Raw genomic sequence first — 23,990 nt, 5'->3', positions numbered from 1 at the left:
GATTTCTACCTTTCTTCCTGCAGCTTTAATGATCAAGAGGTTTTGTCACTGAGGAGTCACAGCAGGCTTTTAGATAGGGATTTACTTGGGTTTTCACTCTTCTTTTGCTTATAACCCAGGAGGTATCATCCCCTGCACTCTAGTTCTCAGATCAGGAGTGGAGCTGTGTCCTTTCTGTGGCTGATAGAAAAGTAGTTTGACCCACTGAAATGCAGCCAGGTGTTGAATGAACTATAATATGTATTTGGTCCAATAAAACTTGGAAACTCAATGGGAAAATAAAACCTAGTGAGCAAAAATACTTCCACAAAATATGCTTTGCTTATGCTGGTGACCTAAATTTATATCTAAAATATTATGGGAGTGTCGGTAGGTGGCACCATAGTTAAGGTTGCATTGAGATTTGCACTTAGAGCAGGAGACTCATATTGGTTGAATTTTAATTGCATTCTTAATGGTTGAATTCTAGTCTGCAAATCTGATACAAAACACTCTTTGGAGGCCAGTGAAATTTTCCATCTAACAAACTAATGTTTAAGAAAAGTATTGATGTGCAGAAGAAACTTTTTTTTAAAAGACTCCTTGAAACATAGCCCTGAATCTCATTTCTGTGGGGTCTAGCTAATGACAATCTTCCCCTTTCCCAAACGTCTCTCTCGCTCACATCTTAGATCACTTATGAATTTTTTATAATTGAAAGGGTTATTCTCCTTATTCAGGAGATCCTAACTGAACTATGCCAGTAAAACTAGCTGCTGCTCAGATCCACCAGCTGCTTTAATTGTTCCCATGCTACAGGGAGCAGCTTCTCCTGTAGGAAGAGCTCTCTTCCTTCCTGTCGTATCCCCTTCTAGTAACGGGGGGGGGGGTGTCACAGATGAGACCAAGAGTTGAAGCCCGTGTAATCAGAGACCCACACCTTGCAACTCTGCTGCAAAGGCACTGGCTCTCTCTTAAGTTCATCAGCAGGGAGTCCCCCTGTGATGGGCCTGAGGAAGTCTGTCAGATTAAGACTTGACTTTGGGGCTCTACTGTATAAGAGGAAGACTGGCTGGGGAAGGGATAGATAATGGGGGAATCAATAAGAAGGTCATGGGTGAGATGGGGGCAGGGGAGCAAGGCTAAGCAATGGAGCTCCTAGCTAACTCCTTGCTCTTCACTGATCTGCAGTCCCTATCCCTTCTGTAGTGCACAGCCCTGTTCCCTACATTCATGGATCCTAGCCCTCCAATCCTATTCCCAATTAAAACATTTATTTCCCCCCCTTCATTTGTATGACGGTTTATTGTGGTGGTTTTATTTTGATCCAGGAGAAAAAATGATCATGAAAATGAAGAAATTAATCAGATACTTTTCTGTTTTAAAGCTTGATTGTCATAGGGCATGTAGGAGGGGCATGTTGAAACAGAGGGGCGGGGGCCATTGGGCTAATTCAGGTTGCTCATGGAGAGGGGAAATGGGGCTCCAGGGGGACACGGATGGAGTGCAGCTCTGTATGGGCCAATCACAGAAGACTGAGCTCTACAATAATACATACAAGCACTGGTAGTTGTTCATATGGATCTCTATCGGTATTGATATTTACTTATACAGAAAGCAAATTAGGCACCCCATTTGTCTATTTTCATTCTGCAAGAGCAAGGAGTAGTTTGAAAGGCACCAAATTTAAAATTGTGCCCCATGTTTCCTTTTATTAATTAGCCCATGGAACCCCACACCACAAGATATTTTAGCAAAGAGCTTAATAGCATAAAAAACATAAATTGTATGCTTGCAGAGAAGGTGAATGTCCAGCCTTAAATAATTTTAACTGATGGGATATAAACCTTTCTTTTTGAAGGCATAAGCCAACCACTACATGACAGGGGTCAGGAGGAAACTGCTCCTATGGGATGGTGTAGCAGCCTCAGTTGGGGGCCAGCAGGCTGTGGCTCAGCTGTCCCCAAAGTCCTTGGATGGCTTTGCCGGGCAGACTGCAGGCTTGGCAGCCAAGTTAGTCTGTAATTCCCTGGTTTCTCCCAGCCAGACTCGGGGAGGGGAAAGATAGAAGGACCCAAGCCTCCCTCACCCCACTCCACCAGGTCCCACCCCAGGGCCCGGGGTGGGGAGGTGTGGATTGTCCATCACCCCCTTCCTGGTGCACCTCACTAGCCTCCCTGAGCTGTTTCTACTTTCCTGCTCTCTCTTTGGTTCGGGGTGTGGTCACAGCCATCTTCCCTCCTTCCTCCCCACCCCCCTGCAAGAGCTCCCAGCAGCTCAGACAGTCAGCTGAGCATTCCCCAGCTCTCTTGTTAGTGTCCAGTTATTCTCCCTCAGAAGGGAGCGGGGTGGGAGGGGAGAAGAAGTTGGATATGAGTCAACAGTGTGCCCTTGTTGCCAAGAAGGCCAATGGCGTTTTGGGATGTATAAGTAGGGGCATTGCCAGCAGATCGAGGGACGTGATCGTTCCCCTCTATTCGACATTGGTGAGGCCTCATCTGGAGTACTGTGTCCAGTTTTGGGCCCCACACTACAAGAAGGATGTGGAAAAATTGGAAAGAGTCCAGCGGAGGGCAACAAAAATGATTAGGGAACTGGAACACATGACTTATGAGGAGAGGCTGAGGGAACTGGGGATGTTTAGTCTTCAGAAGAGAAGAATGAGGGGGGATTTGATAGCTGCTTTCAACTACCTGAAAGGGGGTTCCAAAGAGGATGGGTCTAGACTGTTCTCAGTGGTAGCAGATGACAGAACAAGGAGTAATGGTCTCAAGTTGCAGTGGGGGAGGTTTAGGTTGGATATTAGGAAAAACTTTTTCACTAAGAGGGTGGTGAAACACTGGAATGCGTTACCTAGGGAGGTGGTGGAATCTCCTTCCCTAGAAGTTTTTAAGGTCAGGCTTGACAAAGCCCTGGCTGGGATGATTTAGTCAGGGATCAGTCCTGCTTTGAGCAGGGGGTTGGACTAGATGACCTCCTGAGGTCCCTTCCAACCCTGATATTCTATGAAGAGGGGCAGGCCTGTATCTTCCTGGTTGGGCCTTACCCATAGTCCAGACCCTTTCCTGTGCATTGCTTTGTCCCAGAAGCTGTGAACTGGCTTCTTCCTTGCAGACAGTGTCCCCTTCACTCACCCCCTGCTTGACTGTCAGCGTCCCCTTTTAAGCAGGTCCTCCATTTGGACGGGGCCATCTTGGCCCAGAACTGCTCCATCACTCCCTTAGTCTTTGTGTGCGGTCTGTAAACCCCATCACAGATGGCTATTCCATAACTCTCCGCTAAAAGGTTTCCCTCTTTTTCGTCTGAGGCGACGGATGCAGCCACTGTGAGATGGACCTATGGTCTGATCCAGTGCGGCAATTCCTGTGCTGGAAGGCAAACACTTTAATCGGGGGGCGGGGAGAGTTTTCCACTTCCCCTGCAGTGAGGAGTACATCATGCAGTGGATAACTAGCTATATTTTATGATGCCAGTTGAGATTTAGCCAGTCAGCAAACTGAATCTGCCTTGAGTCTGCAAGAGCTCGAACTTTCCTTCATAGCAGTTGTTCCTTGAATCTAGTTGAAGCTGCTAAAGCAAACGAGGGAGGAGGGTGTCTTGTGCACCTGAACTGTTGCTCCTGTCCATCCGCTTACCGTGTTGGGGCCGTAGTGCATAGACCAAATTGTTATAACCATATTGTGGAACCTTACTAAACCTTGGTCTTCGCTGGGCTCGTGCACAGTTTGGTCCCCTCTACGCTGGCAGGATCCAAGTATGTAGTAATGTTCTCAGTGCACAGCACAGAGAAAGGTATAGATAGATGGGACCAGCAGGGCTCATGTAGACGACAGCTTAAAGGGCTGCATGGTAGTTCTTCTGCACAAGCCCAGGCTTGTTTTATCGCTCCAGCTAGCTTAAAGGAACAGCCTCCTGGCCCCGTATCTTACCCAGCCAATTGGCACTCGGTACGTTTGCACCTGTTGCAGTGTGTTTAGTCCATTTCTTCTTGCTCTAGATCGTTGGGGTTTGCACTGAGGAGCTGCATGCAGCACAGCAGTGGAACGGACAGGGGATCTTGGAGCTGCTGCGGACTGTGCCTGTGTAAGTAGAGCACCCCCACCTGACTTCTGAAGCAAGTGCTCATTAATGCTTATCACCCCAAGCCGCTTGGCAGGAGGCAGTGCTGTCCCCTGTTTCTTATTTGGAACTTGCAGATTGTTTGTTTAAACGTGCTTTGTGGGAGCTCAGTGCAACTCTTTTCTTATGTGCAGAGACTGAGATGGCTATTAATGCGTGCGAGAATCCACTTGTTCAGAATTGAGTAGAATGAGATATTCAACTTTTAATTTCCTTCCTCTTACGCCTGTGGCATTTTCTCATTAGCTCTTCCTAAAAGAACCAGGTGCTAAGCCAGAATAATTTACTGAGGTGACCTTTTAATACAGCTCAAAATAAACGAGGGAAGGAGCCTAGTTTGCTAGAGTACTGGGAAAGTTTGGACAGCATCTCTAGAATTGACCTATTGAGTCCGATCAGCTGGGCTAATTCACACGAGGAATGGTACTTATTTTCCTAGTAAGACTGGTTTTGTGTAATTTCCCTCTTGCAAAAAACAAAATCAGTGTTGGGCAAAGAAAGATGTGGTTTTAAAAGTTGTCTGATATAAGAATTAGCAGCAGATCACTGTTAAACTATTTGCTTGCTGGTATACACATCACCAGACATTTTATTCAGATGTTTTTCTTGTATCTTTAAAGGCGAGGAGGCTGTTGCGGTGCAATAATAGATCAAAAGGTTTTATATTAAATGTTTTTGCATGCACACACCAGGGCTCCATTAAACTCCTCGACAAAGCCCCAGCAACGTACTTTATTTTCTAAAGTCCAGCCTAGATTTGTGGGACAGTCGAGAATTAGGTGGATATCTGTTTGTTTGTTTCATTCTGAACCCTTCCTCTCAGCACAGGTGCAGACAGTCCTTGAGGATGCCCCAGGGAGGAAAACTTTAGCATGGATGCAAGCCTTTTTCCTATGGCCCCAAGACACTGAAACAGTGTCTGACCCTGACTGCTCAAGTCTGTGCGGAGCTGTTTCATTCTCCTTGTTAAATACTCGAAAAGACAAAACAAAGAGTTTCAGAGTAGAAGCCGTGTTATAAAAGAGTGCAATTCTTTGACCAGCTCTACTAGAATGGGCATTTTTTTCAAATATATCTCCAAGGGTAGGGCAAAAACCAAGAAATACACATGTTTTGAAGCCAAAAGCTGCCTTGATTTTAGTTACTGCAGATGCAATTCCTGATTATCCCAATTTTCAGGGATTGCAGTGAATAGCATCTTTGCAGTTAACAACTGTCAATCCCAAAGTGATAAGATAAACCAGTGATCACCAATACATATTAGAAAATATGAAATACTAATTGTTGCCATTTTAACATCTAGTGTATAAGGAAAGTGTAGGGTGAACATCTAAGGCAAGAAGAAATGTTTGATTGCCATAACTTATTCAATGAGCAAATGAGCTTTTGCATCAATTTGAGTAAATCAGTTCAAAAATACAGCTCTAAACTGACGTAGACCATCTATGCTGCTTGTGACCCAATGTGAAAATTCAGGATGCCTCTTTTTGCAATAAACTGTCTCCAATCACCTCTGCTAAGAGAGGTGTTGAGCCTTTCGACCCTCATTGCTAACAAATGCTAAGGCTGCTCTGAACCATTTATGTGCACCGTGGATACTAACCAGGCAAAATGTAGGAACATTGGCCATGGTAGAAAGCTAGTTTTGATACTGAATGTGACTCTGCTGATCTAGAACTGGATTGACAAAGGTATTTAGTCACCTAAGGATTCAAATAGGCACCTAAATATTTTTGTCAGTCTGGGCACTGATCTTGTTAAATTTAGCCTCTGTGTAAACACTGAAATTTTACTTGGCTACAGTGCCTAGCAAGGCTAAAACTTAATTCAGTCTTGCAATGTAAATGGGCTCAAACCATATTAACTGTCTTCCTGAGCTGTGCAGCAGCTGTGAACTTTGGAAAACTTCAGCAGGATTCAGGAATAGGAGAGAGTCTCCAATTCAAGGCTGAGCAGTGTTGAGCACAACAATGCAGTAACCAGGTCATGCAGTGTAATGAACTTTCATTATGTAATCGTGGATTTAAAGGATCACTGGGCACTCTGGGTCTTACAAGCAGCCCGTATGGAGGTGGGGCTTCTAGCTGGTTTTTAAAAGACAAACCCTCCATTACCTGTTTCGTCCAGGCACCTGTCCTGATTTAGCACCATAACTGGGGGGGAGCTCCTGGTGAGGGTGAGTAACTTTGGTTCACTGCCTTTCTTTCTTTGTAGAGCTGGAGGCCCATGGCTGATAACAGATATGCGAAGAGGAGAGACCATATTTGAGATTGATCCGCATCTGCAAGTATGTCTTTAGTTAGTAAATGTGTCCGCCCTTTTGTTGGTAGTCCCTCCGATTTTCTGTGAAGTTGAACTACTCGTTCAAGTGGATCTTCCCACAGCACTTCTTAGTTAGGGATAATTCCTGTGTCCTCATTAACGTTCCCTCTCATGAAAAGTAGTTCTTATGATCAATTGTTGCCAGGCACAAAATTGAATTTATCTGTTTAGTGTTGCTGTGCATTGTTGAACTGCTGCATTCCTCCCGAGAGATGGCTGCATTTCAGCCATGAATGAATTGATTCCTTTAAGTGTTGCTGTAAAATGCTCTAGGACAGTGTTTCTCAACCTTTTTGATACCAGGGACCGTCTTGCTACCTTCCTAAAGTGTATCAGGGAGATCTCAGGGACCAGTGCTGGTCCACAGGCCGGTTGTTGAGAAACACTGCTTTAGGATCCTTCAAGATAAAAGGTGCTTCGGTTGTTGATGAAGGGCCAAATCTTGAAGTCCTTACTCAGTTTGTCCAAGTACTGTTTTGGTAAAAAATTCTCTCACCTTTCAGGATTCTGATTAAGTTGTCAGCTCAGGAAAGAGAGAAGGTGTTATTGTAGATAGCTCAGTGTCATTGTAGACAGCTCCTCTACTCAATGTGCAGCTTTTTTGGGAGGGGGGAGCAAACAAGATGTTAGGATACCTAAGGAAAAGCGTGGAAAATATTACAATGCCTTGATGTGAATCAATGGTGTGGACTTGTCTGGTATAGTGTAGACAGTACTGTCATCCCATCTCAGAAAGGGTATTGCAGAACTAGAAAGGTAATTATAGAATATCAGAATATCCTGGAAGGGACCTCAGGAGGTCATCTAGTCCAACCCCCTTCTCAAAGCAGGACCCCCAATCCCCAATTTTTGCCCCAGATCCCTAAATGGCCCCCTCAAGGATTGAACTCACAACCCTGGGTTTAGCAGGCCAATGCTCAACCTACTGAGCTATCCCTCCTACCCCGCAAGTGAAATAAGACTGATCAAGGGCGTGGAGAAACTCGTATGTGAAGAAATTGGAAAACTGGGGATTTTTATCTTAGTAAGGGGATGAATAAGAGGGGATAGAAGTATATAATCCACACAGTATAGAGAACATGGATCAGGAACTTCTTATCTCTCAGTTTTGTAACACAAGAACAAGGGGACATTCCATTAAATTTCAGTGTAAGAATTCAAAACCAATAAAAGAAACTCTCGCACATATGATTGGTTGTGGAACTCATTGCTGCAGGTAGTCATTGAGGTGCACTGAGGAATTTAGTAAGATTTAAAACAAAATTGGACATGGATTTCATGCATTCTTAAAACTACAGTACCCACCTGGGGAAGTGAAGAAACAGATTGACAGAGCAAGAGAGGTACCCAGAAAGTCACCTACTAGAGGACATGCCCAACAAGGAAAATAACAGAAAACCACTGGCCATCACGTACAGCCCCCAGCTAAAACCTCTCCAGCGCATCATCAACAATCTATAACCTATCCTGGAAAATGATCCCCCACTCTCACAGGCCTTGGGAGGCAGGCCAATCCTCACTTAAACAGCCCACCAACCTGAAGCAAACACTCACCAGCAACTACATACCACACCACACCACACCACAAAAACACTAACCCAGGAACCAATCCCTGTAACAAACCCCGTTGCCTTCTCGATCCCCATATCTACTCTAGCGACACCATCATAGGAATCACCCACACCAGCCACACCATCATTGGCTCATTCACCTTTACATCTACTAATGTGATATATGTCATCATGTGCCAGCAATGCCCCTCTGCCATGTACATTGGCCAAACTGGACAGTCTCTACGTAAAAGGATAAATGGACACAAATCAAACATCAGGAATGGTAACATACAAAAGCTAGTAGGAGAACACTTCAATCGCCCTGGATATTAAATAACAGATTTAAAAGTATCCATTCTTCAACAAAAAAACCTTCAAAAACAGACTTTAAAGAGAAACTGTGGAGTTACAATTCATTTGCAAATTTAACACCATTAATTTGGGCTTGAATAGGGACTAGGAGTGGCTGGCTCACTACAAAAGCAATTTTCCCTCTCTTGGTATTGACACCTCCTCATCAATTATTGGGAGTGGACCACATCCGCCACTTGTAAGATAACTCCCTTCTCTTCATATGCCTATATATATATATTTATTTATGCCTCAATCTGCAATTTTCACTCCATGCATCTGAAAACGTGGGTGTTTTACCCACAAAAGCTTATGCCCAAATAAATCTGTTAGTCTTTAAGGTGCCACCAGACTTCTCATTGTTTTTGTGGATACAGACTAACTCAGTTACCCCTCTGATACATGGATTTCAAGAAAGTTGTTATAAAACAAAATTTGGAAGGGTTAAACCTCAGGCTTCAGGGTTTAAGTCAATCTAACTACTAGAGATCAGGAAAAGACCCTGATGCACCTTCGTCTGAAGCATCTGGTACTGGCCACTGTCAGAGACATGATACTGGACTAGCTGGGCCATAGATCCGATTCAAATGAGCAGTTCTGTGTTTCTCTGACATCAGTAAGAATTTTGCCTTCAAAAAGAATTCAAGATTTGGCCCAATACAACAGGTTTTACGCTGGCTATTCCATTTGTCTTATGGTCCATACATCTGTGTCTAATTGTCCTACGTAACTATTCAATATCTTTAATGTGAAAGCTTGTATATTAAAGCCAAATTCTATTCATTTTCTCCCCAGGGGCACATACATTTAAAATCCTAATCAAAATCTGACAGAAACATAGTTCCATAAATCCAACAAACTTGTGGTTTTTGGTGCTCATATTCGACAGTGGTGGGCACTAATACAAAACCTTGAAAGATACATAATCTCCTACCATGGAAATGCAAGGCTGAAACATAGATATTTAACAGTGAAAGCAACACTACACAGAAGCTTATGGCAGATTGTAAAGAATCCTTTTTCATTAGAATCTATAGAGAACAAAGGCAGGATGAAATGAACCAAACAGGAATCGGGCCAAGGCATAAATTAATACCCCTACTCTTACGGGAAATGCAATGGGATGTTGAATGAGCCCAGGTGGACTTCAGTTTTACATTTTATATAGTCCACAGCACTCATCACGGTTAACCCCAAACTGGAGTGTTGGTTCAGTATTAACTTGATAGGGAGGGGGTAGAATGCCACTTTACTGAGTCACTAACTCCCCTTCTTCTAGCACCCTTTTATCCTGGCCTCCGATGAAGTGCTGATCAGGGCTGACAAGATCTGAAAAGGTCACAGCCTGAGGTATGGGCGTATGGTTCTACCTCAGTATTGTTTTTGTTCTTCCACTCCAGCTAGCAAGATTTGATTACTACTTTTAAAAGTTTGTCTGCCATATTTTGTTTCTACCTCTCTGTGCATTCCACAGGGTTCCCTCCCCACTCTGAACTCTGGGGTACAGATGTGGGGACCCGCATGAAAGACCCCCTAAGCTTATTTCTACCAGCTTAGGTTAAAACTTCCCCAAGGCACAAATCCTGTCCTTGTCCTTGGACTGTATTGCTGGCACCACCAAGTGATTTCGACAAAAATCCAGGAGAAAGGGCCACTTGGTGTCCCTGTTTCCCCAAAATATTCCCCCAAGCTCCTTCACCCCCTTTTCTGGGGAGACTTGAGAATAATATACTAACCAACTGGTTACAGAGTGAGCACAGACCAAACCTCTGGGTTTTTAGGGCACTGAAAATCAATCAGGTTCTTAAAAGAAGAATTTTATTTGTGCTAGACTATTCTTTGCACAATGGTGCCCCCTAGTGCCCACATGTTTGTTCATAGAGGTTCTAAGTAAAAGTGTGTGTTTGGGGTTGGGAACCAAACTCCCCGACATGCAAGTCAGCCATGACAAATTGAGGCTCTGACTGTGCTTTCCCTGATCTGTTTACGTCCTTGATCTATTTGGGTATAAACAGTCCACGTCCTCTGCTTCTCCTGCCCCTGTCCCATCCAGGTGCATACAGAAGCAGATGAATGTATGTTTCCTGCTGTGCGTCAGACCAGAGGTTCTGCAGACGGCTGCACAGGGATAAGCAGCTGCTGCTGTGTTGTGTACCATGCCAGGCCAATGCTTAATGTGTGGTACGAGGACACATACAGAGAGTGGTGGGCCTTGGAGAGCTGCATGCTCAGAATAGGGGTGTGGAGGCTGAAGTTGTGTTGTGTGGTGACAGTGATTGGAAATGTTTCTCAGGAAAAAACCTTCCCACTTCCCTGAGAGCTGGTAATGCCCAGCTTCCCAGTAACTAGTGAGGGGTCTAGCATGTGTTTAGATTGCATTGTCTTGTGTGGGAGGGGGAGGTTTGTCTTTAGCACAGTGGTTCCCAACCTCTTCCAGATGTCAAAGTCAGATTCAGGACTCTCATAATTTGTCAGACCACTCTGTTTATTAGCAAAGCGCTTTGCCAATACACCCAGATGTGAGCCCCCCCTGAGGCTAAAGATAACTTATTTATACAGCTAAGCCAAAGCCAATTTAACATAAGAGACAAAAGGAAGCAGAAACTGACAAATATACATACATATCTTATTTGCATACTAACGTTCACCAATCTCCTAGCTCAGTAGGAGCTCTAAGTTAATTAGTTTGAGGACACATTGTCTCACACGCCTTAATATTTCTCTTCCTGACAACTATATTTCAACAAACCCTTCAAGTAGCATTTCTTTAATGAATTATAATTTCGATATAATTCATTCTACTTTCACACAGACAATTGTCTGTTAGCCAGCCTTGGGACCAAATGCGGCCCGGGCATAAGCAGACATGCTTCCTGTTTTGAAGTCCCTGAGAATTGTGCTCAATTAAACCGGGGCTGAACTTGGCCCTAAGATGACAGCTATATACTCAGCAGTTTTGGTTGCCTCTGGCTGAGCTGTGTGGATTGTGAACTGCTCTGAATCCATCTCACAATCACAAGAGCAGTCCACACTGCTTTGTAGGTTACAGCATATGCAGGTGAGTGTGGGTGACAGAGGTACATCAGGGATTAGCAGAGATGCTTCTTGTTATGGGAGTTGCAAAATGCGAAGTGCTCCCAAGATTCCCATGGAAGTCAGTGGGAGTTGAGTACGCTAAGCACCTAGCAGGATTGAGCTCTAAGGTAGAGATAAGGAGTCCTTGCTGATACTGGAGTGTGTATGTACCACTTGGAGAACTGTTCTTTCACTGAATGACTGAAGTTGCTTCACAGTTTGCTGGGCTTCTCGCTCATATTGACACGTCCTTGAGGTACTTGTTGTAGCAGACACATTGGTAGCACCACTGAAGGACGCTAGCAAGGGAAGGGCGAACCTGACTTGATTCAGTGCTGAGAAATTTGCACTGGTTTAGTGGAACCCTTAGAGATGGCATCAGTTTTGCCTATAAATAGAATGACCTCCACCCTCTTGAGCTGGCTCCTAGCCCTGATCCTTGTGTCACCAGTCCAGAGCATGCAAGGACCTCACAACATAAGCAAGAATTTTGGTAATTGCAGACATTAAACTTGAGGTACCTCTGAACGTGAGGATGGGGTACATAGGTAATGCAATGTAAAACTGGACAGAAACGCTGGTGGTTGATGCTTTACTTTAGCTTGGAGTCAGCCTTTTAAACCACTGCAATGGCAGAGGCTTGCACTGACAATCGGGAAACTCTGAGGATACAAATACTGCATGTAAGTTTCCATTAAAATCTGATGACTGAAAAATAAAGTTCAGAACATCTAAAATCCAAGCATGCTTGTGTCAGTACACTGAAGCAAGAACTCTATTTAAAACGTCGCTGGAGCAGACAAAACTGTCACTTTTACTATGTACAAATTGAAACCAGGAAGAAAGCGCCACACTTGCATTCAAATGCATATAGTGAATAGAAGCTGAGTTCATCTCTGTATTTCAACCTTAAAGTGGTTTAGCTTAACAGCATCCCCTAGTGGTGAAAGCTGGAAATCCAGACTAAAAATAGTTCCTTCACTAGGTAGGCCTACACTTAAATTTTTGGCTGCGGCTCAAAGTCTGAACGTTGCTAGCAACAAATGTGTGTGTCCTGGAAAACTTTTGGTGTCTAAGAACGTACAGTAGTGTTAGTCAGCACTTATTATCTGACATCCAAAAAGTCAGGTGTGGACATACTCACCAGAGTAGTCTCTTGTATGCTGGGAAATTCTAACTCCAGAGGTGCAGGGCATTCATGTGTTTGTAATTAAAGGGCGTGTTATGCAAAACCTCAGAGAACGTTGCACAAAAAGTAATTGCTCATTGCTACATTCATTGAGTTTATCTGTAGTTTGTAACATTGATACAAGGTTAAGAATTGAATGAAGAGTGGAAGTAATCTGGTCATTTTGTAGAGAGATAGTATATCCACTCTTATTGTGCTTTGGGTCTTTTAGAAGCCTGTCAGAGGTCATAGCTTTAGTCACCCAGGAGCTGATTTGGTAAGAAGCTGTTTTGCACTCAGCTGGTAACAGGTGAACTGCAAGACTGTGCTGCTAACACCTTCTTAGATCCAAACCACACCCAAAAAAGTCATGGCTCTTTGGATCTTTTCAAGCAGGAGAGAGTCGATAAAGGGATTGAGACAGATGGCTCGAACCTGAGTGGAGTGAGCGCCAAATGTGCCTGGGATGATCTGAGCCGGCCCCCAGAGGACGACGAAGATAGTAGAAGCATTTGCATTGGAACGCAGCCACGACGGCTGTCTGGGAAAGGTAAGAGTCAGTTGTGTGCGTCCCCCCATGTCATCGTCCCCCCGTCCCCCCCCCGACATTCCCCATGTACTTGAAGCATTTGGTTTGCATAGCCTTAGGACTGTTCTCCTGTAGAGCTTGAAAGTTCACATTAATGTTGTGCCCAATCTTCGGGTACATTGCAAACCCCAACCCTGCTCAACATCAACCTCTTCAGAGAAGGAGGGAATTTATTGTTTCAGGTGACTGAGTTTTTAGCTTTGTTTTGGGGTTAATTCCAATCTGAAACTCCAGCGTAAAACTCAGGAAGCAAGGCCATGTGACGTGAAACCAGAAAGATTCATCAGACACCTCTGCAAAATAGTCGTGTTTCCCGCCTGGCTCTAATTCTAATATAACGTTTTCAAGTATTAACTATCAACTTGGACTGACGTTGCTTGTCGCAACAATAACTCAAATGGTACCTGTAAATAAGGGGCTCTGGAGAACAGGCTGAGAACATTTGGTGGATCCTCCTTATAGTGAGGTGGTATTTTGGGTTACACATGGGGTAGATGTGGTGCACACATGAGTGTGTGTAATTTAAGTCCTGTTTAAATGAGATCTTTCAAATCCATATAGATTTATTACAATAAAATGTGTGGAAGTCTCATTTATAGGAGGAGTTGACATTAAAAGCAAGTAATGATGGTTTCTGTAGACATAATCAATTAATATTTTTCTTGTCTTCCTTTTTTTTAACTGAAAAATGCAGTCTTGGGGGTATGTAAGTCATAGTACATAAGACACCAATTCCCCCTGTCTCCCCAGTCTCCCAAATGAAAAATCTGGGACATCTGTACAAAGTCATGTTTATGTTATGCCCTTCAGATGATTCTGAAATGCTTTATATAGAGTATTTCACTCTAAATTTTCACAAAAGTAGGGGGAGCTTCTTAGGAAAGCTTGCATGCAAATTTCCTGTAATGTATTTGTCTATCAGACATTATTGAAAAAATGTAAAGGTTAAGGATTGCACTGAATGTGTATTTGAAGCTAAATGTGAAAATTAAGTTTCAGGCTGAACTTTTGCACCGTGTAAAATTCAGTTCAGTTCGTTTCTTTCTTGGAGCCCACTCACGAGTGTGTTTAAATTAACTGACAGGCTTGCAAAGCCAAGTGTAGAAGTTTAGGGAGTCATCTTTAATTAATCTGATAGAGATAAACTTCCATTGTCACCTGGTTTGGAAAATTCTTAGCATCTAAGAGTTAGATGTGTCTTGAATTCAGGTGATTCTGGGAGAACTTTTTCTCTATGAAAAGGGGTGGATGAGATACCTAATTGCTTAACGTTGCCCCCTCTGGATGACTTCTTACCAAAGGCTCCATTCTTCCTTGCTGGAAGGTTGGATATACGTTGGGGGCATAAAAATGGAAGAATTGAAACTGACTGCAGTGAAATCACTTCATAAGCCTGAGGTGTCATGGAGAGCACCTCTTTCTGCACCCAGGCAAAGGGGGTGAGCGCAGTCAAATACCTTTTATAGAAACAGACACCAAAAGAAGCTGGCTCCCTCAGGTTCTCATTAGAAGGTGTTTTTGGGGGGGGGTGTATGTGTGTGTGTGCGCTAAATCATGTTCAAACAAACTCTCTTTGCAGATACAGAGCAAATCAGGGAGACTCTGCGGAGGGGGCTTGAGATTAACAGCAAACCTGTTCTACCTCCAATAAACACACAAAGACAGAATGGGTTGAACTATGATCGAGCACCGTAAGTAGGATCCCGTGCTCTTCAGATGTGGGGAAAGGGGAGAGTAGAAGAGTTGAGAGTGAAAACAAGATTATGGCTTGGTGGGACCATTACATCGGGAGTAGGGGAAAGGGTAACAGTGGGTACTTGCTGTCTAGAAACGCAGAGGGAGACGAATTTTTCAGGGTGGTTTAATGCCATAGTAAATAAAGAGAGATCCTGTACTGTGGGGTAGTGTTCCAAAAGAAGCCCCTTAGCTTGAGTTGTTTGAAGTTGGACTGGAAAAAGCACTGGAGAATGTATTGTAGGGAACAAAGCTGCAGTATCGTCCAGAGAATTAGCTGGACTAGATAACACTGTAGATCTTTTTCCTATGTAACTTCTGAGTTGGTCAGTGCATAGCAAATGGCCTACTTGCTCAGACATCTGCAGCCCGTGCATTTTTCCCTTTTGGGGGTTTCCCCACTCACTGAACCTGAGACCTCGTTTTCAGTTACCATTGGTACCGTTTGCCCTGAGAGAGAGCAGTGGAGGAAGACTGTTTAGCAATGCTGTCATGCCTAGGAGCACCACAGTTTACCTACCTTGAATGGTTGTATCTGGAGGGTATCACTTTCTTCCCCCCCGCCCCTTCTCCCACTTCAGCCTTGGTGCCTTTGTCCAAAGAGTAGAGGTCAGCATGAAATCTTCCTTTTTCCATAGTGTCAGAAATGCTGACTATCCTTCAAACTGCTCCTTTCCCTTCACCTCCCACTGTTTGCTGCCATTCCTGTGCCATTTCATTCTTAACTGAAGCATCATAGCCAATGTAATATCATTCTTAATACTGCATTCTAGTCCTCTCGTCCTTTTTCCTGTTTCTTCCTCTCTGTTCCCTGTTTGACTGATTGAATCTTTTTGGGTCACAGGGTCTCTGTGAAGCACTGTGCTAATTCATGATGCTATATAAATATTAAGTAACATGAAATACATATGGCGTGGCTGTTTTTTAAAAAGGCACTTGAGATTTTTCATCATTTAAAAAATCAGTCTTAGATTCAGTATAACAATACTACGGGGCCAGATTCTGACATCTTTATTTATATTGAGTAACATCTTGCTCTGTGAAGAGTGATCCCATGGAAATTTAATTTTTTTATTATTATTATTTTATTTTTACTACTTTGTGGGATAAGATGCTATTTGGCGATCACATCTGCTCCTTGGAAGGTTGAAATTTACCAGAAATCTTCCCCCGTGATGCATGTATGCTCATCTGTTATAGGACTGCTCCTGAGCACTGTGCTACTGGTGTGGAATTAAATAGGCAGAACAACTCCTATGCTGACAACTTTTCAGGGACAGCAAAACATTTGAGGTCATTGTCAGTTTGAGAAAGTGTCTGACATACAAGCACTAATGTTGGACGGCAGCTATAATTCAGACAAGACAGGCATTCAGGGATCAGATAAACAGGGCTCTACTGAAGACAGAGCAGTGAAGCATTGGAGGGGGACTTCAGCAAGGGTGAGAGGTGGAACACCTGCATAAATATTGACATGTTTTTTTAACCGCTCAAGGCAAGGAGGAAGGTGAATCAAATATGGAACCTCCTGACCTTGACAGTGCCCACTGTAATGAATATATCTTTTTTCCTTATCTTATCAGTAATTCCCTGAAGCTAAAAAGATAGGGAATGACTGCTTCCCAGTATTCGCTTGCTGAAAGATCAATAAGTTGTTTTGCTCAGTCTATAGTTACCATTTTGGAAACAGATAGCTATCCCCTGTTTCTCCATAATAGTGGATCTCATTAAGGGAAGACACTTCTAGAATGCTGTGTCTTTTTCCTGGAGTCACTTTGATGATAGCTAGCACCCTCAGTGCTAAAAGAGCTCCTCCCTCCCCTCCCCCACACATCAAACAGCCATATGCTCCCCCCATGTCTTCCGTTCTTGCTGTCACCTTAGATGTTGGTTTATAAAGAGGAGCTTTACACTTCATGCTGCTGCTGTTTTCCCACCAAATCACTACGTGTGTGAAAGAAAGTATAGTGAAATCTCAACTAGGCCTTCTCTATCCTGGGAAAATGACTCGTGTTGGAAAATGTGTTAATACATTTTAACTAGCACAATGGTAAATCTCATTTAAGACATGGGGCAGTTGTGTTTATTGTTGTGCTAGTTAAAATGTATTAGTTAACACATTTTCCCAGTATAGACAAGGCTAAAGAAACCAACCTGATTAGGCAACTTCCTGATGATCACTTTAGATAAGCTATTACCAGCAGGACAGTGGGGTGGGAGGAGGTATTGTTTCATATTCTCTGTGTATATATAAAGTCTGCTGCAGTTTCCACGGTATGCATCCGATGAAGTGAGCTGTAGCTCACGAAAGCTCATGCTCAAATAAATTGGTTAGTCTCTAAGGTGCCCCAAGTACTCTTTTTCTTTTTGCGAATACAGACTAACACGGCTGTTACTCTGAAACCTGTCAAATAGCCTTATTCAGTAAAGTGTGTGCTGTTTGTTCCAAAGGCTTGCAGTTGCTGACCACTGTCTTTCCTTCCTACTCCTCCTTACAATAATGCGTCCGTGTTTAAATCAGCAAAACATTCTAGTTTTCTAATAGTTCTATGCATAAACCTGTGTGGAGGGGATGCAGACTTGGGTGTAATTTGCTAGCCCCGCATCATTACAACTGAAGCACTTGTATTCTAAGACCCATATTGCTTCTTCAAATGCTTGCTCATGTCCATTCCACATTAGGTGTGTGTGCTCACCACATGCACCGGTGCCGGACGTTTTCCCTCCGCAGTATCCGTAGGGGGCCGGCTCTGGCGCCCACATGGCACAGTGTAAGGGGCGCCGCCGGCTCCCCACACCCTCGGTCCCTTCTTGCCACTAGTGACGGTGCTGGAACTTCTGCTGCTTCGGCTAGTGTTGTTTCGTGCTCAGTTCTAGAGAACTGTGAAAACCTGTAATAGAGTTGTACGTAGTTAGTAGTTCTTAGTTACCCTTAGTAGTAGTTTCCAACTCTTCATTAGTCCTGAATGGGAATCAGCCAGGGGATGGGGCATGCCCCGGTCCCCAGGCTTTAAGCCCTGTGATCACTGCAAATGGCCTGTGCCCACCAATGAGCCACATACCACCTGCCTAAGGCGCTCAGGCGAAGGGCACATAAGTGACAAGTGCTGTATCTGCAAGTCCTTCAAACCTAGGATGAAGAGGAGCACGATATCCATCTGAAAACGCTCCTGATGAAATCAGCACTCACTCTGGCACCAGAGCAGTGGTCTGACTCCGCACCGAGCAGTGCTCCGATGGCACCGGTCCCCCTCCACGGCTTCGGTGAAGAAGCCGAAAAAGACTGTGAAGGAAAGATCTCCTACCTCCTGTAAGGGAAAGGAGAGGGCTGGGGGCGAGCCATGACCCGTGCCGGGCAGCTCAATGCCCCCATTGGGATCTCGGGCCCCAGCTCAAGTTGAGCGGTGCAGCCCATCCCATACTTCGCCTGCAACCCCAGATAGTGGTGCGGGCCCAGGCTATGTTCAGTTGCCGTCGATGCCTGAAGCACTTCAAGTGGCTCAGGAGATCCTGACCCTCCCCGTGCCACCCACGCCGGCTCCAGCGGTACCCCAGTCTTGGGGAAAACCTGTGTTGGGACCTATACGTGTGTCCCCACTTCAGCGGCACCGTTCCCCATCGAGAGGGACGTCCTGCTAGCACTCGCCCGCCCGAAGCTGTCCTGCCTCAGGACTGGAGAGGCAGGCCCAGTGGAGCCCTCTTTGGTCCCCGCACTGGGGGCACTGCTCGAGGGACTTGAAGCGTACCTCACTGGTGGAATGGCGCAGACCCTCTGAGGCACACGCCATCCAGCAAGAACTCTGGGATCAGCCCCGACCGTCTCCAAGGTCCTGTTACCGATCTCGGGACCAATCAGACACCAGAGACCGCTGATCGCCAGGCCGTCATCGCCCATCTCCAAGAAGGAGATCGTCCTACTCAGGACAAGAAGGAGATCACCCTACAACCAACTCGTAGTAGCTCCCGGTCCCATTTGACATCCCAGTACTGATCGAGTAGCATGAGGCATGGATCGCCCGGTGTCTGATGCAGATCTACCGAACGCCGTCAGTCCATGAGAGCCTGACCAAGACAGTCTCGCTTGGACAGGTCAGCTTTGGGTCACAGCGACCGGCACTGGTCGGACAAGAGCCACCGCTCAGCCTGATCCTGGTCACCCAGTACTGATTGCTTTGCTGGTAGCTCCTGCTCCGAGCAAGGTTCCCTGACTGCAGGACAAGCCCTGGTACCAGCAATGCTGTCTACATTATCGGCACCAAAACATATCCCATGACCCCAAGCACAGTGGCTGGTGCCATGGTACCCGTGAAACCCCTGGGGGTTCACCCAACCTTCCCAGGCTGCCAGATCGGTGTCTGGAGCCACAGAGAGGCCAGTGGCCTTGGTATCCCTCACCCTCTGGTGCCTGAGGCTTCAGGGAGTAAGACCCCGCAGGTCCAGGAGGACCCAGGGGAGAAGGCTGTTGGACCACCAATGGATGTGGAGGTTCCCGCGGCACTGGCATCAACCTCGTCATCACCAGATGAGACTATCACAGGGCCTCCTCACCCAGTTCCTCAGGATGACGCCAAGGCGCACCAGGAACCTTTTAAGAGGGTCGCTTCTAACCTGGGGCTTCAGGCAGAGGAACTGGAAGAGCCCTCAGACTCTCTGATGTTCTGTGTTCCTTGGCTCCCGCCAGGGTGGCTCTACCCCTTCATGAAGGGGTTTCTGAGATCTCTAATGCTCTGTGGCAGACTCCCTCTTCCCTGGCCCCTATCTCTAAAAGGACTGAACGAAAGTATTTCGTGCCAACCAAAAGGCATGAGTACCTATATTCCCACCCAGCCCCCAATTCCCTGTGGTCGAGGGGGTTAACCATAAGGAGAGGTAGGGACAACCCGGGGTCACCCCCAAAAATAGATTTGAGGAGGCTGGATCTTTTCAGATGTAAAGTTTATTCTTCTTTCAGCCTTCAGCTGAGAGTAGCCAACCACCAAGCCCTCCTTGGCTGATATGATTTCAATATGTGGCAAGCCAATGCCAAGTTCAAATGAGTTGCTCCCCGGGACTTCCAAGGAGTTCTGGGTGATCCTCGGTGAAGGCACGACTGCAGCCAGGGCGGCCCTCCAGGCGGCGTCTGCTGCTGCTGCCTGCACCATGGCTTTCGCTATCTCCACGCGGCGATCCTCCTGGCTGCTCCTCTCTGGGTTGTCCACCAAGGCCCAGCAGTCTATGCAGAAGACCTGTTTGCTACAAGACAGAACAGGAAATGTCACTGGTTTTGTTCTCGACCAGGTCTGAGCAAGGACTCCCTCTCCGATGCCTTCCTCCTATCGTGGTCAGGGAGCCTGATGTACGCGTTCCCTCTGATTCCACTCATCAGCAGGGCCCTGGCAAAGATCAAGAGAGACACGGCACAAGTTATCATAATCACCCTGGCATGGCCTCACCAGCACTGGTTCAGCATGCCCTTGAGCTTGTCAGCAGCCCCTACCTGGCCCCTACCCAACTGACCAGACCTGCTTTCTCAGGACCACAGTTGGCTCTTACACCCCAACCTCGGGTTCTTCCACCTCTCAGCATGGATACTGTGTGGCTGAACTCAGAGGAGCAGACCTGTTCGGAAGGAGTCCCACAGGTCCTCAGGGAAAGTAGGAAGCCCTCGACTAGACTGACTTACCTGGCCAAGTGGATGAGGTTTTCCTACTGTGTGTCCGAATGGAGCATCTCTCCCTCGCATTCCTCCATACAGGCTGTCCTGGACTACCTGCTCCATTTGAGGAACCAGGGCCTGGCACACTCTTCCATTAGAGTGCATCTCGCGGCCATCTCTGCTTTTCAGCATTTCTGCTTTAGCTTGGTCCTCTCTAGGCTCACTGGCCCACCCTTTGAGCCGCTGGGTTCCTGCTCCCTTTCCCATCTGTCATGGAAGGCCGCGTTCCTGGTGGCGGTGATGTCAGTGAGACAGGTCTCGGAAATTAAAGCCTTGACCTCCGAACCGCCATATAGAAAGATATGGTTCAGTTGCAGTCCCATCCAGACTTCCAGCCAAGGGTGGTCTCCATCTTCCACATGAACCAAGACCTCTTCCTCCTGGTGTTCTGTCCCAAACCACACAAGACCAGTGAAGAGAGGCATCTTTATGCCCTGGACATCCAGAGGGCCTTGGATTTTTACTTAGAATGTACCAAGCCTTTCAGAAAATCAACTCTTCATCACTACAGCAGATAGGATGAAGGGCCTCCTGGTGTCCTCGCAGAGGATTTCCAATTGGATCACCTCGTGCATAAGGGCCTGTCACGACCTGGCGGGGGTTCCGCTGCCACCAATTGTCAGAGCCCTCTCGACAAGAGCACACGATCTTTCAGGTATCCTCGGTGGCCTTCCTGGCGCACATCCCTATCCAGCACATCTGTAGAGCCGCAACGTGGTCCTCTGTTCGCACATTTATTGCTCATTATGCCATCAGTCAGGCCAGGGACGATGCTGGGTTCGGCAGAGCTGTGTTGCAATCTACACGTCCGTGAACTCCTACCCCCCTCTAGGGGTACTGCTTTGGAGTCACCTAATACGGAATGGACCTGAGCAAGCACTCTAAGAAAAGACAAAAAGAAAAGGAGTACTTGTGGCACCTTAGAGACTAACCAATTTATTTGAGCATGAGCTTTCGTGAGCTACAGCTCACTTCATCGGATGCGTACCGTGGAAACTGCAGCAGACTTTATATATACACAGAGAATATGAAACAATACCTCCTCCCACCCCATTGTCCTGCTGGTAATAGCTTATCTAAAGTGATCATCAGGTTAGGCCATTTCCAGCACAAATCCAGGTTTTCTCACCCTCCACCCCCCCACACAAATTCACTCTCCAGCAGGTGGAGGGTGAGAAAACCTGGATTTGTGCTGGAAATGGCCTAACCTGATGATCACTTTAGATAAGCTATTACCAGCAGGACAGTGGGGTGGGAGGAGGTATTGTTTCATATTCTCTGTGTATATATAAAGTCTGCTGCAGTTTCCACGGTACGCATCCGATGAAGTGAGCTGTAGCTCACGAAAGCTCATGCTCAAATAAATTGGTTAGTCTCTAAGGTGCCACAAGTACTCCTTTTCTTTTTGCGAATACAGACTAACACGGCTGTTACTCTGAAACCTAAGAAAAGACAAGTTACCTTTTCTGTAACTGGTGTTCTTTGAGATGTGTTGCTCATGTCCATTCCATGACCTGCCCTCCTTCTCCACTGTCGGAGTTTCTGGCAAGAAGGAACTGAGGGTGGGGGAGCCAGCAGTGCCCCATATACTGCGCCATGCAGGGGCCTCTCCAGGGGGTGCCAGAGCCGGTCCCCTATGGATACTGCTGAGGGAAAAACTTCCAGCACTGGTGCATGTGGCAAGTGCTCACACACACACCCCTAATATGGAATGGACATGAGCAACACATCTCGAAGAACACCAGTTACGGAAAAGATAACTCTCTTTTCAGTTGCTGAGAGGGCTTGATCCTGCAGTTTGCTCAGCACTCCGACCCCAATCCAGCACAGCACGTGCTTAATTGTAAAAATGTGAGTAATTCCACTGATTTTAATACCAGTTCAGTTTGTCCCAAAGTCCTAAGAAAAGTTCCTTCAGAGAAAATTTGGTTTTGGTCTAAACTCTTCAGGACAGCTGTAGCACGAGTCACAAAATTGGACTTTCTTTTGTAGTTATTACTGTAGACAGTTCAGTTCCTCTTCTCCTAAAGATATGACTGAAAACACTCCTGAGGTTTAAAAGTGCATTGGACAATTGTTTCTCAAAATGACTGTTCGTTCCGTTCATAAACACCTATTAGTCAGTTCATAGAAATTAAATAAAAACATGTCTAGTAATCTTTGGAAATGATTTGTCATTTGGACCAGGATAACATAATACTCTGCTTCACTGCTTGGGAAAAATGGGGCTTATATGCATAAATATACTCATTAGTGACAGGTTTCAGAGTAGCTGCCGTGTTAGTCTGTATCTGTAAAAAGAAAAGGAGGACTTGTGCCGCAAGTACTCCTTTTCTTTATACTCATTAGTGTGCATTAGTTGCTGGTTCGGACCTGCAGTATGGTAGGTGCTTTCTAGACAGACAAGAAGGGATGGTTCCCGCTCCATGAAGCTCGCAGACTAAGTTGCAAGGAATCTGTGCAGGAGCCAGATACTGCTGACTCCTGGTGTAGAAGATCAGTGGCACTCAGAGTCAAGCTTTGTTCTCTGTGTAATTTCTTAGCATAATAGATCCTGGGCAAAGACCTTAACAGCCCCGGCAATTAATCCTCACAACACCGCTGTGAGGTAGGTAAGTGTTCTCTCCACTTTACAGATGAGGAAATAGAGGATAACTAACTTGCCCAAGGCTGGAAGTTCTAAGCAGAGTCAGAATTGGAACCTGGGAGTTGTTAATTCTTAGCTCCCTTCCTGAATCCTCTAGGTCACTCTCCCTCTGTGAGGGTGTAACAGGGTCAGCTCCTCACCTCTTGGCAGCACCTTCTCGTGGCTTGTCTGGGGAATTAGCTCGCCGCTGTCCAGGCCCTGTCCACTGGTCACTCAGCCCCTTGCCTCAATCACTCGTTCTGTGGCTCCTCTCCTAAGCCACAATTGTCTTCCCCTTCTGGGGTCTCACCAGAGTCACTCTTCATACATTGTTTTTGTGGATACAGACTAACATGGCTACCCCCGATACTTGTCACCATGCAAGGCACTAAATTTAGCCGTATGGAGTGGAAATCCATCAACCTCAACAAAAAACTCACACAGATTCAGACAGACATCATCTTCCTCTCCAAGTGCAAACAGATGGACATCATACCAAATGGACTGAAGGTAAAAAATCCATTGCAGTTGACATACTACAGTGACGATGGTGAGAGACTGTGCCACACACTCTCGAAGAAACTGAGACACCACCTGATCAGCATCCTGTACAGCAGACAGGAGAAGATCAAGAATGAGTTGTCAAAACTGGAGACTTTCATACAAAACCAACCTTCCACACAAACTTCCACGTGGCTGGACTTTACTAAAACGAGACAAGCCATTTACAATGCACACTTCACTTCTCTACAGAGTTAAAAGGATAGTAAACTATCTAA

At 45.7% G+C, this 23,990-nt stretch overlaps 1 protein-coding gene across 2 annotated transcripts in view; it reads left to right on the top strand.

The window, feature by feature from the left end:
• Positions 1-23,990, top strand: part of SUFU (SUFU negative regulator of hedgehog signaling) — a 120,241-nt gene that overhangs the window by 57,876 nt on the left and 38,375 nt on the right. The window contains exons 5-8 of one of the 2 annotated variants that reach the window (XM_077823272.1): positions 3,977-4,062; positions 6,313-6,385; positions 12,964-13,117; positions 14,736-14,847. In XM_077823272.1, the coding sequence (XP_077679398.1) occupies positions 3,977-4,062; positions 6,313-6,385; positions 12,964-13,117; positions 14,736-14,847 (425 nt within the window). Of the gene's footprint in view, positions 1-3,976; positions 4,063-6,312; positions 6,386-12,960; positions 13,118-14,735; positions 14,848-23,990 lie in introns of both variants that reach the window. The other variant, XM_077823271.1, reaches the window with a different exon arrangement.

Source organism: Eretmochelys imbricata, chromosome 7 (genome assembly GCF_965152235.1).
Source record: "Eretmochelys imbricata isolate rEreImb1 chromosome 7, rEreImb1.hap1, whole genome shotgun sequence".
Classification (NCBI taxonomy): Eukaryota; Metazoa; Chordata; order Testudines; family Cheloniidae; genus Eretmochelys; species Eretmochelys imbricata.
The sequence above is the reverse complement of the archived record's forward strand: the minus strand, read 5'-3'. Positions and strand labels throughout refer to the sequence as shown.